This window comes from Salminus brasiliensis, chromosome 18, assembly GCF_030463535.1.
Source record: "Salminus brasiliensis chromosome 18, fSalBra1.hap2, whole genome shotgun sequence".
Lineage (NCBI taxonomy): Eukaryota > Metazoa > Chordata > Actinopteri > Characiformes > Bryconidae > Salminus > Salminus brasiliensis.
This window is the reverse complement of record NC_132895.1, coordinates 18,840,399-18,857,568: the sequence shown is the minus strand read 5'-3', so window position 1 is coordinate 18,857,568 and position 17,170 is coordinate 18,840,399. Positions and strand designations below refer to the sequence as shown.

Genomic DNA, 17,170 nt, shown 5'->3' with positions numbered 1-17,170 from the left:
AATCTACAGTCTCTTTACTTGATTTCCTATCTAAATCTAATATAAAGCATTTATTAACCTACCTATTAATACATAACAGAAAAGACACTTACTGTAGATACAGAAGGTGTTTGTATAACTGAGGTGTGCTGTAAAATGTCATTACACTAATACAGGCTTGTACAGCACAACGTAACACTGTCAGGCTACGTCTCTAGTGCAGAATAGGTAGAACATACAATTGTGCAAGGTCAATAAATAAAACACGGGCACAGGGTGCGCAGAATATATAATACATATGAAAATCAAAATACTAATACTTGCTAATTTGTACAAATATTCTAATTTTGCTGTTTTAGAAAATAATAGATCATAAATAGATAAATCATTATTTATTAAGTGATATACATAGAAATTTCTCACAGTAATCCAGGACTATTACAGCAATATTACTATTACAGCCTAAGACGTTCACACAGTACTGTATTTGGGACCTCAGGGTTTTAAATGATGGTGATACACACGCATTGTCTTGATAATCTTGTGCTGTGCCTAAATGGTCCCACAGGTCACATATGGTTAATGACTTATTTCAGTCTGAAATCACATTTGCTCAGTGGGTAGTGATGGGCAATTATGCAGTGACTGCTTTAAATCTACTGTTGTTGAGAGTCAGAAAGAGCACACGAGAGAGAGAGAGAGAGAGAGAGAGAGAGAGAGAGAGATTATATATAATATATATTATTTAATATATACACCTTTTTATATATATATATATATATATATATATATATATATATATATATATATATATATATATATATATATATATATATATATATAGGTTATACCCATTACCGCTAGCACACTACCAAAAAGATGAAGGCTACAATGATTATTTTGCCCTAGCCATTGCACAATAGAATTCAACCTCTGTATTTAACCCCTCTATGGCAGTAAATACACACACACACACACACACACACACACACACACACACACACACACACACACACACACTAGTGCAGAGGACAGTGAGAACACATTAAGTTAAGGGTTAGGTGCCTTGCTCAAGGTCTGTCTATATCGTGAATGAGGAGAAGCAAGCACTGTGGTTGGTGTGGTGCGATGGATAACACCAGTACCTGCCCTTGAGCTACCAAACCATGTGGGAGGCTGGGGTTTGATTCCCGGTCTGAATGACTATCCTGCGCTACACCAATAAGAGTCCTTCAGCAAGACTCCTAACACTACACTGGACCACCTTTTGGTTATTGGAGATGTAAAAGTTTGCATAGCTGCCAACTGGGTGTCCATGTGTGCATAACAAATGCATTGGGCACATGCATGTGTTGACAATTTACTGCCAATATAACGATGAACGTCTGACTGTTGACATCTGCCTAGGTTAGATATATTCGCAAGCACTGTTGCTATTTAAACAACGTAGGCAGAAGGCGGAAGTGTAAACGGGGTTTAAGTCAGTAATGAGCATCACGGCTCACCTTGTGCAGGATGTAAGATAGGGCCCCTTAGGTTAAAACATTCTGACTACACTGGCGCATACACACAGGATTGCACATACACACAGGAAATGGAATTTTTGGATCGTCATTATATTCCAATGTGACCGGGTCCTTTCCTCTCTCTATGTAGGCTTATAAACAATAGTTAGACTGAGTGGTACTGTGAGATAAATATGGCCTAATATGGGCTAGTCGTCTATCAAACCAGCCTGCAGATTCCCCCAAGTCCACATTTTTATTCTACCCATATGTGTTAGGAGCAATTAGCTCCATGTGGACCTTCTGGAAGGCAAGTTTGTAACTGTAAGAACATAGTAAGTGTGTTTCAAAAGTATCTACATGACATGTAATTATTTAAGTACGCAGAGAACAGTTCCATACACATTGCTTCATGGACAGGTTGTGCCAGATTGCAAGTTATCATCTGTCAAATCCTCCATACCACTGAAATAATCCAATCACTTAGGCAGTGCCTTATACAGTCACACACTTCATCAACATCATGGCTGATGTTGGAGATTCACACCGTGTTCATTCTAGGTTTAATGTATTTGTGGATTGTCCTTTGCTTTGCTAATGCATTTGTTTTCAGTATGTTTCCTTCCCTATTAGTCTTGCAGGAGGCCTGCAGGCAGCTTTTTGACAGCTGCTCATGCTTCTTGCATGTTTATGCTTCTTAGACCCAGTTCAGTTGGTGGGAGACAGGAGGATGACAGTCAAACTGGCATCCATGCTAGGGAACAGCTCCAACCCCATGCATGAGACTCTGGCAGCAATACAATGTGCAATACCCCCCCACCCCCCCCCCCCCCCCACACACACACACACACACACACACACACGTGTGCAATTAAGAGTCATTAGGAATTACTTGTAAATAATATTGTTATTGCTTTTTTACTTTTTTTAATTATTGTGTGTATATAGTGTCATTTATCTACGTTTTTGTAACTGAGTGTCTTGCTACCCCTTTTTTTCCCCACCGTGGGACTAATAAAGGATTATCTTATCTTATCTTATCTTATCATAATCATATATACACAATTCACACAATTCATACTCATAAAAAGGGCGGCTCTTTCTTTGCAGTTGTATTTTGTACTTCGTCAGCTGGAAAGACATCTTTAAATATACATTTGAAAGTAATTTGATGTAAATTATTCAGACTTAGCAGCAGGACGCGCTCCTAAGTGTGTATGCGTGGATCATAGACGAACGAGCCATTTCATTGGCCAGTCGATCAGCAGCAGCCAATTAGATGCGGGCAGCACGTCGACAACAACAGAGACCGTTCTTTTATTTCCCACGCGCTTTCAGTAACCCCGCCTCCCGCACGGCGATTGGTGAGCTGGACCCCTGCCGCTACGCTGGATTGGCTACGGATACACCGACCGCTCGTCTGAATGAACCAGCAGCCAATCCAGGAGCAGAGGGCGGGACTTGCCTGAATAGGAGTGGGGTGGGAGAACAAGGCTAGCGTGGATTATCTTGTTTATGTCGCCATAACTCGCCGTCCTCTCGCGGGGTCTCGGGTGAGCTAACTTGGCTCTGCTGGCTGTGTCACTCGCGGTTCTGCGGACAGTGTTGTGGTTGGGCGGTGAAGAAGCTTGTCTGGAAAGATGCATTAATTAGGACAGGCTCGACACCTGCGGGCTAAAGCTGTAGCCGCACACAGTATGGACGAACCAAATATAGGATGAACTGAGTTTCCAGCGCTAAGCAGTGGGTGTGATGGGCGCCGATGGGAGCAAGACCACCAAGGTGCGTATACACAGAGGGTGGGAGTTTGGACAGGTGCTACTATTTGGCTTTTGTAGGAGAGACAGATGTCCCCAGAGTTGAATGTTACTTTTTTATATTGTGGGTGTCCTGCTTCTGATTCCCACCGGGTTTGTATGTATGTATGTATGTATCAATTAATGTATTATGTATGTATGTATGTATTAATTAATTAATGTATTATCATCATCATTATTAATAATACTATTAATAATAAAACAATCTACAAGAAGGGTATTGAAATAATCAACAAATAAAAATAAAATAAGAGAATCCGTTTAGTCCCACAGTGGGGAAATTCTCAGTGTAAAATAAACTATATAAGCAAGTGTGTGTATATATATATATATATATATATATATATATATATATATATATATATATATATATATATATATATATATATAATAAGCAAGCAAAATCAATAAATATGTAAAATGTCCCCTCCCCTTAGATATCTGCCATCACTTTTCAGGAATCTCACACTTTACTTTACATCTGTATTTCAGCATGAACTGTTTTTATTTAATTTAATTGATTTTTTTAATTGAATATCAAATACACATGTGGAAAGGAAGGTTTGATCAGATCTGACTTGACATATCCTCTATGTTTAGAAGGCAAGTGATGCACCAACTGGTTTTATCATCACAAATTCATGCAGAGTTGTTGCAAGCAATGCTAAGAAATGCCAATGCATCTTTTTAGGTCAAACTCAGTGAGTCATCCTTGTATGAGGCTTAATTTAGACCAGCGTGAACTTTTCTAGAGTAATTAAGACTGCGTTCACTCATTTTCTGAGCCGGTTAATGAATTGAATCACTCTTTGGATTTTGTGATCCTCATGTGTTGCAGCAGGAGAGCCGTTACTTGTCTGGATGGCGTGGCTTTTTCTCCAGTATGGGAATCTCTCTCCCCCCAGCGCTGTGCCGGCTCACCCCATCCCGCCGGATGATTCAGGAAAAAGGGGAGCGTGTGCCAGAGCACCTGCTCTCTTCCATGCCTGGCCCAGAGAAACTACGCATGGAGTGGAGTCTTCCAGGGTTCGTCACCATGTTTCTACCTGAGTTCCCCCACCGCACCGTACCTGGATATGATCACTTTCAGGTAGGGCACTTGCACTGTGTAATTCTTTATATATCAACAGATCCTAAATGTTCCTGATCTAAACATTAAGGTGTGATCTTGAGATGATGGTCCCTTAAATGCCTTAATGGGTCTGTTGGTAGGTCCACACACAAGTTTTCACATTCACGACTATTTGTTTTAGTGTTGCTGAATAATATGATTATTAACTGAACAAAGCTAAAGGCATCACCTTATTTTATATACAGGGGCCTCACAGCTTGGTAAGGGTGAAAGCCCCAGTTTGGGCGAATGTTAGCCATGTTGCAAGCAAGCTGATTAAGTTAGCTAGCTAACTAAAGTGGTATGAACTACCACACATTATTATTAGGTAAATAAAATGGTTAGAATTTGCCTCGTGTTTAGTTTATACCCATGTTAGCTTGTAAATCACCTCATCAGAGTAACAGGGCTAGGATTGGCTGGCTATTTAAGCGAATTCAACGTAAAATAATTTAGCTAGTGGCTCATTTTAAAATAACTTTATGCAGTTATAAGGATAGTTATGTAACTACAGTTTACCTGTGCAACAACAGTTCACTCCTGCTAACACATATTTACCTAATGTTAATTCAAGCTTCTTCACTGTAACTTTAGCTAGCTAGATAACTCAGATACCTTGTGATTACTTGTGATAACGTCTGCCCAAGATGAGGTTGAGAACAGGGTCCACAAAAACTGCATTTGATCAGGGCCAAGAAAATGTGTGTGTGTGTGTGTGTGTGTGGAATACCTTCTAGGTTACTATGGTACAGTTTTACACTGGTCCGTGTTAAATGTATTCTAAAAATTGTGCTCCCCCACCAGGTTCTGGGTTACATTGCAAAAGGATCATTTGGACCCATTTTAAAGGTGAAGGACAAGTCAAAACAAAAGACCTATGCAGTTAAGGTAAAGACATTACTCCTACCACTTTGTAATAGCACAGTATTAAAATGAATATTATGTATGCCTGTCATATGTAAGCCTGTACCCAAAACAGAATGCTCTTATTTGATTAACTCCTAACAAAAAAAGTCTGCATCAGATTCATTATGTGTTTTTAAAGCACAGAATTGTTCACAGCTCTGCTCTTACAGTGATGGATCCCATTGTCTTCGTAAAGTGGACAAATCCCACATAAACTTTAATGACTGTCAAAATTAAAGGCACTTTCTCCCCAAATCACTCCAGTGCGATGCTGGCCGATGCATCAGAGCAGGGTACACAGCAATGGTTGCCCGGTGACGTTGCATCGGTGGCAGCTCGGAAAAAGAGGTGCTGGCTGGCTATGCATGTGTTAAAGGAGGTGTGTGTTAGTCCTCACCCTCCCAGGGTCTGGAACATTGCATGTGATAGTGAGAGAATATGTATGGGTTGAGTTTGGCTATCCTAATTAGGGGAAAAATAAAGGATAATATTTGTCAAATAATAGAACATAATACTGTTGAAGTTTGGTAGCTGCATAAAGTAACCGGATTGTTGGAGAGCTGAAACATGACTGTCCTCTAAAGCCAAAGCTGTTTTGCTCGATGTGTGATATGCTGTAGTAAAATGTATGCTGTACCCTTGACTGCTTTTTGCATGCGTGAATTCTGCAGCACTGAGTAGGTTCAAACGCGGGTCAAACACTTCAGCCTTGCTGTGGCTGGCAAGTTTTCACCATAAGTCGGGGCCTCCACTGCACTGCAGAAGCTTGGTTAACCTTCACTTAGCGAAGGCCTACCCGCAGCTCTGTTTGACTATATCGTCTGTGGAAGATAACATAGTGTGGTGATCACTGTACATTATGCACCTGTTTTTTTGTTGGTTATGTAGGTTATCCCAAAGTCTGAGATTCTTCGGCTTGGTGTGCTGGACCAATCTAAAGAAGAAGTGATAGTCCAGGTCAGTTTCCACACATCCAGTCTCTTACTGTCCTTCTCTTTTGGCTCCAGCCACAAATGTCTAATGTTGATTACCTGGTTTGTGTAATAAAGTGATTTGTAATCCATTACCTTATGAATGGACAGACCTGAGACAGCTGAGGTACCATTCAGTCTGATCACCTGTATTGTGAATCAGAGAAGTCCTGGACTACGAGATAATACTGTAAATGGAGGGTGAATGTAAACCTACAATCTAAGACCTAGTGTGTGGACAGGCAGAATTATGGTCCTATAGTGGTTCATTGACTCAGTCAGCCTGTGCCGTTGTTGTTATTTGACTGTTGCCTTGCAGCGTCAGGTCCGCCACCCTTTCGTCCATGATCTGCAGGACTGCTGGCAGACCCAGCGTCATCTCTACATTAGTGAGTGACTCAGACCCCAGCCCCCCTCGGCCCAGCTATCATCCTGCTTTTCCCACCAGAGTGTCCACCTTTCCTCACACCTGATCACTATTCCCCTTGCAGCCACAAACCCTCTTTTACACATTTATAGGTTCATCCTTGCAAATCGTTCACCTTTCAAACGGTAGCTTGGTGGAAAATCTCATTTGCACAGTTTATACCTTACTTAATCAAGCTGTGGTAAGTCGTGTTCAATGTCTGAGGTTGGCTTTGTCAGTTTTGCACTGAAGCTGTGATGGTAATGAAAATACGTAATGGAGGCTTGTCTAAACCATGTGTAACCTGCATGCCTGAATCATCACACACTTCCCTCAAACCACTGTGGGGGTGAGGAGGCGGGAGAGAGCTGTGGGCTTTCCCCATGGGCGCGTCACACAAATGTCAAGTAATCTCAAATGGCTGTCCTTAGGGACTCCAAGGTGCTCAGCATTCTAAAGAGCCATGCTGCTTTGCCATCAGTGGCTAAAGTCCAAAAGAGCACAATTGGCTGTGCTCTCTCCAGGTGGGTAGATGCCACTCTCCCCCAATATTTAGCAATATTGACCGGCACAGGCATCTGTTAGCTGGTGTGATAGAGCTGGGTATCCAGCTCCAAGCGTGGCTCCTGCCAGGCGATGCCACAGCAGTTACAGTTTAAAAGGAGGCGGTGGCTGGCTTGGAGGAGACATGTGAAGTCCTTACCCTCCTAGTTTCGGAAGCATTGCTAGTGCTGGGGGTTTTACAAATGAGTGGGTTAATTGGCAGTACCACATTGGGAGAAAAAGAGAGACATGCTGAAATTGTTGCGTGTCTAGAACCACATAAGCCAGCAAGGCTTCCAGCACAAAACTAAAGCAAACTGCAGACATCAGATTTGGCTTCAAACTGCCAGATTAGCTAATGGACTACATTTGAAGTAAAGGGAAAACTGTGCACATTTGATCTTTCTCCAAACTGTCCTTCACTCACAAATAAAGATGCTACACTTGGTTCTTTAAGCGATGCCATTAAAAGATTCATATTTAGTTCTGTAAAGAACCACGCTTGTAAAAGATGTGCGAAGACATAATATCTATAATATATTCAAACATGCTTCTTTATAGAACCAAATGTGGTTCCTCTATGGCATAGTTTAAAGAGCTATATTATCTTTATTTTGAAGAGTGCTTGAAGCACCTACCACCTGATTAGAGAGGATGAGCTAGGGGAACTAATTCTAAAGAATGGACCACAAGATCAGGAAACAAGCCTCAGTTTTCTTGCAGTAGTGTCCACTGCACCAGTCGACCTTTCCGGACAGATCAGCACATCTCTGCAGAATAGAATCTCTGCTAGACTCCTCAAGACTGAGGAGCCAGGATGTGCTTTTGTACTAGAAACTCTTCAGCGCTTGCTTAAAGGAAGGCCAACAAGATAACAGGACTGCAGAGTCTATACCTGCCAAGAGGCTAAAAGGCGCTTAAGTAGATTATCAGTGTATAGTGACAGTCCATGGTGCTGTTTTCTGTGGGGTCAGACTTTGCTGCCTGTTACTCAGAGTGAGGTTTGGCTGTGTCAGTACAAAAGAGGCCAAACTGACTGCGTCTATTTATATCTGTATTATGAGGAGAATTAAGGGTATCACAGTTAGAGCAGGCACAGAGACACAGATTAGTTTCATGATTTAATACCACTGTAATGGCCATAGAGTGTGATTTGGAAAAGGGAGGGCCAGTGGCTCCTAATTCCGGTCCTGGAGTAAGGATGTGTGTTACCCCGAAAATGTGCCATGATATGCTAAGTTTTTCTGATGTTTGCAAGCAAGTGAGGATGGACATCATGCAACAGAAAACTTAAAGTCTAAATGTATTTATTAATTGTTTGTTTGAAGAAACAGGAACAAAATCACTGTAGCTCATTAAATTTGGAAAATATTTGAATAAAATAAGGTAACTTCTTAATTTCTTTGCATTACTAAGACCCAGATTAGATGATTTAGAGCTGTGAGAACACACATCTGATATTTTCAAATTAAATTAGAACTACTTCCATATGTGGTCCTAGATTGGATACATATCTGATTCCTGCCAACGTGACCTTGATGAGAATGGTTACATCAGAGTTCCACTGATGTTTGTCCACTGGACATGCACCATACATTAGTCATAATGAAAATCTGTTTGGAACAAATAACCTTCACAACAGCTTGTGCTGCAGCTTAGATTGGCTGATTCTTAGATGGCTTCTCACTTCCTATATAGTGCCATGAAAGTAGGAGCTTCTGTGCCTGAACAGTGCATTATATGCCTAACTGGGATGCATTCAGGGTTTAGTCTGTGCACAGATCACTACTGATCATAAAGTGCACTATTTTGGTGTCAGATCAATAGCTTCATGACTCACAAGGGAGGACACTTTGATGTTATTGACTTGTACATGCATATGCAGGGCCGCAGATCCGTCCACATTAAAGAAAATACAGATCACGTCTCCAGACTACTGTGCACCATCATATGAAAAAGATCGGAGCAAAACGTCCTAATTGAACAATGAGGCTGTAAGAGGAACAGAGCTTAAGCTATCAACTAAACTGGCCATCTAGAGCTGAAGTGAATGTGTGTGTTGAAAAACACTTAAATGTGCAGCTCAGTGTTACTCCAGGAGCATGGTTGAGAACCTCAGGACTAAGGCTAGGGGTGAGAGCAGTTAGTAATACAAAACACAAGGAATTCCAGTGCTGAAGATAATACCAGTCCTGCTCTGTTCCACACCACCATCACCACATCCCTGTTCAAACCTTGATCTTTCTTTCCCTTCACTGACTTAGCAAACGTGTGTTTTTTTTCCCTCAACTGTGGTGTTTGTTCTCCTGGTACAGTGTTAAAGATGAGCTGTGACGGCTCTACCAGTGTTGTTGGTTTCCTGACTCCTTATTCTTACCTGTTTAGAGGGCTGTCCTCAACTACGGATTTTTACTAATACTGAAAAGCCTGATGAATATAACACTTTTGGAAATTTGAAGTATGGCCAGCAACGCAATTTGTGTAGGGTACATATTCAGCTTTCTTAAAATGTAATATGTTCTCTGCAGACATAAAGCCCCAGGGAACCCACTTTTGTGTTTCCAATATTTAATTAGACTGGAAACTTAGTATACATGCTTAGTATACAAGCATAGCATCCATAGCATTCCATACCAATGACCAATAAATGGCCCATATATTTTGCCATAGTCGGCTAAGGTGTTCTGTTCCGTTCTCCTCACTGGCTTCTTGTAGCTGCAGCCCGCATCAAATTTAGGACCCTGACCCTGGCCTACAAAGTCAAGAATGGATCAGCCCCTCAGTGCTTGATGGCAATGGTCAAAAGCCGATCAGTACCAAGAGCCATTCAAGCTGGCTTGGCTTGACGCACCATCCCTTAAGATCTACAGGCTTTTTTCTGTCCTAGCACTGAAGTGGTGGAGCGAACTTCCCCATGTGAAGACCCACCTCTTCCAAGAGTACTTGGATGAAATGTAGTGCCGAGTATTGTGGTCTCTGATTTTTGTGTTTAGTAGTGTCTAAGCTTAGATGTATTTCTAGTCTATACAAACTAGCTGGTGTTATTCTTGTGTTATTCTTGAGGAAACAGTGAAGCACTTCTGTAAGTTGCTCTGGATAAGTGTCTTCTAAATGCCTTAAATGTAAATGTGAATTTCAACAGTGTTCCCCTTAACCCAAATGTATCTGATCAGCTAAGACACAGTTTACAGTGTAAAGCTTGCTTCCTCTGTTTTGCATTACAGCTACACTGAAGAACGAATAAATCTAACTTGCAAACTACATCTAAATCAGCCAGCAATTTAGGACCGCACCCAGATACACAGTATTCCCTGGGACTTTAAACCTTGAGACCTTGAGGACTGGCTACAAGGGTTACACGTCCATTACCAGTTTTCACAATAACGTAAAAATAAGTAAATACATCATTCAAGAAATGTGAACCCAGCTGATTAGCCGACTGGTCCGCTTGGAGGGGACAGCCCTAATAGATCACCTCTACTTGTGTGAAGATGTGTTTATCTACCGTGGGTCAGCTGTTGAGATGAGTGCATGCTAGCGTGCCTTTAGATTCAGTTCATCTAAACAGAAGGCTCTGGGTTTATCCGAAACAGATTTTAACTCCCTCCACCCACATCAGTATTTTGTGTGTGTGTGTGTGTGTGTGTGTGTGTATATATATTAATTTGTACACATGTGTGTGCTTATCTTTGATTGAGACAGATGGTATTGACAGATGTGTTGGTTTGAGCCTGATCCTTTGCCAGTGTCACAGACATGGTGTGTGTGTTATAATATGCCTGTGTATTTGTGTGTCTGTCTGTCCGGCTGGCTAGCTCTCTTTTTCTCTGTGTGTTTTGTATCTGTGTGTTCTTTCGACTCTCTGTGTATAGCCCTGGGTGTTGGTTTGGCAGTATACACTGTTGACACTCTGCTTATTCTCTTTCTAGTGTGCGACTACTGCAGCACAGGAGATTTATACACATACTGGGTGATGATTGGTCAGTTTGGGGAGAAGGCTGTGAAGGTGTTCGCAGCCGAGCTCGGCTCTGCTCTAGGTGAGTCGTGGATCGCCACATGATGTGAATACGGGGTGTAAGTGGACCTGTTGCTTCCATGTTTGCACAGTTAAAGATACTGGCCTGAGTTTTCCAGAAGCATCTTAGGATCTCTTATATGGAGCTTTTAACAGCAGATGTTGTCAAAAAGCCGCTTTCCAGAGTTCCAGGGCTTCGTTTATTAGACTTTATGAATAGCAGTGATGCTGAGCTACTGTGGAAAACATCTGTAGTTTATTCATTTTATTCATTTTTCTGTGTTAATAAGTGTCACATTTTCCTGTAATGCTAATCCATTGTGGTCTCAGTTACTACAGATTATAAACATTTACACATCAGCACATATGCACATGAAGAATGTTGGATATGGCCAGTGGCCCACAATTACCTACAAGTCCTACTGAACAGTGTTTCTCTCTGTGTCTAGTTGGCTTAGCCTTGAACTCTTTTAGCCTTGCTTTTATATTCTCCCAAAGTAGCCATTGTGTTTTGCCGCAAAAGGCTTTCACTAGTGGACTGGGTGTCATTTTGGGAGTGTAAATAATGTTAAAACTGCTCCATTAACAGTTTTGGGATTTTGCAGTCTGTTTTTTCTTGCGTTTTTGTTTTTGAAGAGAGTTTAAGATTCATGGTTTGAACCTTAGAATTCAACTATGGCAAGAGAAATACAGTGTGACATTCTAGGGACCCTTTTAATCATCTCATAAAAGATGTAAGCTAACTAGAACATGGACTAAAATATACTGTATAGTTAACACAGTAGTAGTGGTGGTAGTAGTAGTGGTAGTAGTAGTGGTAGTAGTAGTGGTAGTAGTAGTGGTAGTAGTAGTAGTAGTAGTGGTAGTAGTAGTGGTAGTAGTAGTAGCAGCCATTGAGAACCTCTTTTTTCCCCTGGACATTTGTCCATGTGTTTAGATTATGGTATGCCAAGCAGTGCCAGACCACATAAGCAACTTATATCTGATATTATTCAACAAATCAACACAATATGATGATGTAGGCCTGCAGTTTCCACAGCCCTGATCAGTGGAATTTAAACTTTCATGACTTGCTTGCATACAGTGTAAAAAAATGTTAGAATTTGATGGTGGTATTTGAGATCCTACATCTAGATATCCAAATGAAGTCATACACGTATGTATAGTGACACTGTTTTGAATGTCTATGCATTTCCTGAGAATGTAAAATATGAACATTCTCCAATTTGCAGGGTTTATCCATGACTTCGGTATTATCCACCGTGATGTAAAGGTAAGTACTTTGTGTGTGTCCAGCTGAGTTCAGAAATGAGGGATCAAAAAAGGGATGTGGGATCAGATGTCTGTAAATCAAGCAATTTTTCATTTTTCATCTCTTCACTAGATGGAGAATATCCTCTTAACAGATCAAGGTAAGAGTGTGCTGTACTCCACAGAGAATCCACTAGAGGGTGTAATAAGCTTTTCTGTGGGGTGACTGTGGAACGTTCCAGAACCTAGACTGGATGTTTACAAACTAAAAACTGATAGGCTTCATTTCAGTAGTTTATTAATAATTAAAGAGGCAAAGTGATGTGATGTGGGTAAGATGATACATACATAACAGGACAATATATTTATTTATATTAAATAAATGTACCAATAATTATAAAAAGAAATACAAAAAATAGTCACACAGTGACGTGAAATGACCTTGAGACCACTTCCTTAGATCTAGCCAAATGATACAGTAAAGTGCATGGACTGCAGACCAGTCCAGTGGACATAATGCTGCAGTAGGTATGTGTGTTAAGGGGTCAGACTTGTATTAGTGATTTAATGCTTTTATGGGAATGTTCACAGGGCATTTACGGCTGGCTGATTTTGGTTTGTCGCGACGGCTTGAGCGAGGAGGGAGGGCATTCACCATCTGTGGCACTATTCAGTACATGGGTAATTTTGTTAGGATGAAATACAGACAAAGGATCATTCATACACCTTATTACATCCTACATTGCCGCACATTTGTTTAATTGAAAAACACACATACTAGTCACACACTAAAAATGCACAAAAAATGTATCTCCAAAAAGTTTACAGGAGACAGAATAACTTAACTGTCACTAAAGAATAAAAAATAAAATCCAAGTAATTTTGGAGCTTTCCTATTGGTGCATTCATCATGACATTGTGATACAAAATGATGTCTCAGAATGAAAAACATCAAACATAGGGATATAGTAAAATGCTCAGTCAGGGCGTTTTCGTCCGTCTTACTGAAGCATCCTCTTCCCCTATAGCTCCTGAAGTACTGAGTGGGGGCCCATACAGCCACGCTGCTGATTGGTGGTCTCTAGGCATCCTGCTCTTTGCATTGGCCACTGGCAAGGTGAGGTCGTAAAGCATGTCGCTGCCATGTGACTGTATCTTTGTGCAGTCGCTGGTATTTATAACCACTGATGCTGTTGAGTGCAGGAGAATAGGAGGGCTTTTTTTGCTTGTTTGTGATTCTGCATGTATTTCTCTCTCTCCCTGCTAATGTTTCAGTCAGCGGTTTTGCCATAGATCTAATTGACGGCACTATTTTCCCTTCAAACCAAATTTAATGCATTAGTCAAGGACATGTTTTGCACTAGAGCTATGACGCTAATGTAGCATGAATTAGTGCTATGAAAATTGCATGCCTAGGTCATTACTTGCAGTGGACAATATTCAAGCATTTTATTGGATAACAGTACGTAGTCCAGTGTCAGAAGCCACATAGGTAAGACTATTAGCCTATTTAGACTTTACATCTCATGGTTTTGAGGCTAATGTGTGATGATTTCGGTTTGCACATTTTCATTTTGCACAGTGTTACCAGGTCTAAAGCTTTGCTACCTGGCTAGCTACATTAGCCCTGTAGGTTTAGCTTTGGAAACCAAATACGTCATGTCCGATTGACTACGTTTTGGGATGGAGGGGACGTTTTAATTCAGATTTTAGAATTAATGTTGAATTGTTACTTTCATGTGCTGGTGTCTGTTTTTTGACCTTCTGCATGCTATAAAATTTCACTCCATTGGCCTTTCCTGCCTCAGTTCCCTGTGCCTCCTGAGTCAGATCACTGCAGCATGCTGAGGAGGGTGCGCTGCTTTCCCTACGAGATGCCCAGAAATTTCTCTCCTCCTTTTGCTCTTCTGCTCACTGAGGTGAGATATGAACACTCTCTGGGGGTATAATAGCTCACACCAGTATTCAAGTTCACAGGAGACTAATTACATGAACATGCTCTAGATTATTACCATCTAGTCCTTTAAGAATTGTGATGGCTGTGTTAATTTATTGGGAGTGTAAATCCCTGCCCTTTAAAAAATGAACCTTCAAAAAAAAATATTGAGTGAAAAATGTCAGATTTTGCCACGATTCCATTTAATTAATTTGGTAGAATTTAAAGGAACTATTTACACAGTAGTGGAGTATATAGAGCACAAAAACAATACTGTAGGCATTTATTTGGATTTTTTTTATGTCAGAAAATAGCTTAAGAGTGTTATTTTACAGTGGAAGTGTTATTGTGATTGCAGACGGTTCTGAGCATTATAAAACTGATGTCATTTTTAAACCCCGATCTTCCGTGCTTCCTCTTCAGCTTCTGTGCAAGACCCCAGTTCGTCGTCTTAGAACCCTGGAGCGCTTCAAGCGGCAGACCTTTTTCCGTGGCACGCCATTCGACTCGCAACTGCTGCAGAAGACCCCCATGGAGCTGATCCTGGAGCTGAAGAAACGGCCCGACCGCCCTGCCAAAGCCCGCCGAGGCCTCACCCTGGAGCCCTTCCCTGACTTCGACTGCGACCTCCTCACAGATTCCACCTCTACCACAGCCCCTGAGATGTCTCCTACACTCGCTAACATGGAACTAGTGGAGGCCCTTATCCAAGGCCACGTACCTCAGGGCAACGTTCCACAGCACGAAGTGTTTGTATAGCAGGAATCTGACTGAATGAAACATGGAGAATTGTAATAAATATCTTGTCTTACTTTCAAAGATGCTCAGGCCTGCTTCCTGATTTGGGGGTTGAATTTTAAAGGCCGTTGTTTTGGAACTCTGAAAGTTTCTACCTATTGGAACTGCTTAAAATACACAGAGGCTTTAATGTACATACATATGAAAGCGCAATTGCAAGCTGTGCCTTGATGTTGCCTCAATATGCTCTCACAATGAGTCTACAATAGTCATTCCCACAAAAATACTGTACAAAGGTTTAATTCTACTCAGAATACAATATGGGAAACAACATTAGAATGTATTGAGCCAAATTTATTTATAATTTTCACCTGAATAAATTGTATTACATCAACATCCACCTGTTATTTTTAAATTCAGCTAAACTGAATAACTGTGAGTTTTTTTTATATGTGTATTTTTATACGTTGGGAAACATTAAAATAAAAAAATATTTTGCACCCTGTCCAGTGGGGTGTTCCTGCTTTGTGCCCAATGATTCCAGGCTACAGACCCACTGAAACCCTGACCAGGAAGAAGCTGATAGGAAGATGGAGAGCATATTTGTGGTCCATCAAGGCACATTTTGTGCTGTGTGGTCATTTGGCCCTGAGTTAATATCGTTTTCTGTTGCTGGCAAATATTCCTTCAGCACATGTTTGAGGCCTGTTCCTCTGTCTAGCCACAATTTGACTGCTGCCATTGTTATAGTCGTCTTGCAACAACATTCTTTTTAGACACTACTGCTAATTCATGCTTAAAAATCCACATAAAACTGCCCACTCAAACTGTTCTCAAATTTAGGAAGTCAAATGGCATATAATCATATCAGCCTCCTTTTTACCCATTTATTGCAGGATGTATGAAGGGAAAGAAATGTTCTACATGATGCATAAACTGTGCTTATAGGTTCCAGTTTTGTGGCTTTTTTTCTTTCTTGATTTTACTTAACATGTTTGGAGTTTAAGTTTAAGTTCCCCGGCTATAAGCTTTTCAAGATTCTCAGGGCTACTTTAAATGATGCTTTGAATGGTTAATCTTTATGTCACTGGCCTAATCTAGAAAGCCTAATATCTCAGTGGACACCTGCACCTACGCATGATGTTATATTGAAAACTGTGTATCGTCACAGGTCTGTTGCCTAATGCACTTTTGTCTTTTAACATGTGTTTACAAATGTAATGCAAGGCATTAAAATGTGGAGGAGCTAAACACTGAGCACAGTAAGTGTAACATATCAAAATATTTATATTGATTTATAAAAGTAATTTGTGTCCAACACGACTTCCCTTGCCTGTTGCAGGGATGCGTTATATGGTGCAGTCTGGGGTCAAATCACCTTGCTCAAGGTCATAATGGAGTATCGGGATGGGATCAGGCCAATAATGCATTTTTTTTGTTGTTGTTGTTTTATTGTTTGTAGCTTCTTCTCTTATCATTTATCTCTGCCCTGAAAATAAAATCTCTTCTTGAGCATACACTTCATTTTTATATGTTTCAGGGAACAGAACCTGGTTATATCTATGCACAAACCTCCCTTAATGTGTTTCTGTGTGTGTGTGTTTTTTATGATATGACAGTCCTTATTCTTTTCCCTGAATGCCTCATACCTTTTATCCATTCTTGTACCTTTTAAACAATAAAACATATAATATTCAGATTATAAAGACAGTTTTATGATATGGTGTTTTGTTGTTTCAAGTGTTTTTTTGTGCATTTGATTATTTTTATTACACTGTAATATACATAATTACGACTAGAATTGTGCGCCTTGCATTGCTTAGACTTACAATGTGGGTGACTTAAATAAAACACACCAAATTATCTGGTTTATTCTCTACTTGATGACTCTTCATGACTCAGCATTTTCTCTTAATCTCCATCTTTTTCAGATCTCATGTCTCAGTACCACAAACAGATTAAATATTCATAATTAATGAACAAAAATACAAA

General features: G+C 40.5%; 1 protein-coding gene across 1 annotated transcript; it reads left to right on the top strand.

Annotated features, from left to right (window-relative positions):
- The first annotated feature begins 2,972 nt into the window (after positions 1–2,972).
- Positions 2,973–16,884, top strand: rskrb (ribosomal protein S6 kinase related b). Its single transcript, XM_072662411.1, has 12 exons — positions 2,973–3,266; positions 4,140–4,391; positions 5,217–5,300; positions 6,207–6,275; positions 6,609–6,678; positions 11,168–11,275; positions 12,486–12,526; positions 12,638–12,665; positions 13,096–13,185; positions 13,533–13,621; positions 14,313–14,423; positions 14,864–16,884. Exons 1-12 carry the CDS (start codon positions 3,237–3,239, stop codon positions 15,197–15,199), a joined length of 1,308 nt encoding a protein of 435 aa, XP_072518512.1. The 5' UTR covers positions 2,973–3,236; the 3' UTR covers positions 15,200–16,884.
- The last annotated feature ends 286 nt before the right edge of the window (positions 16,885–17,170 follow it).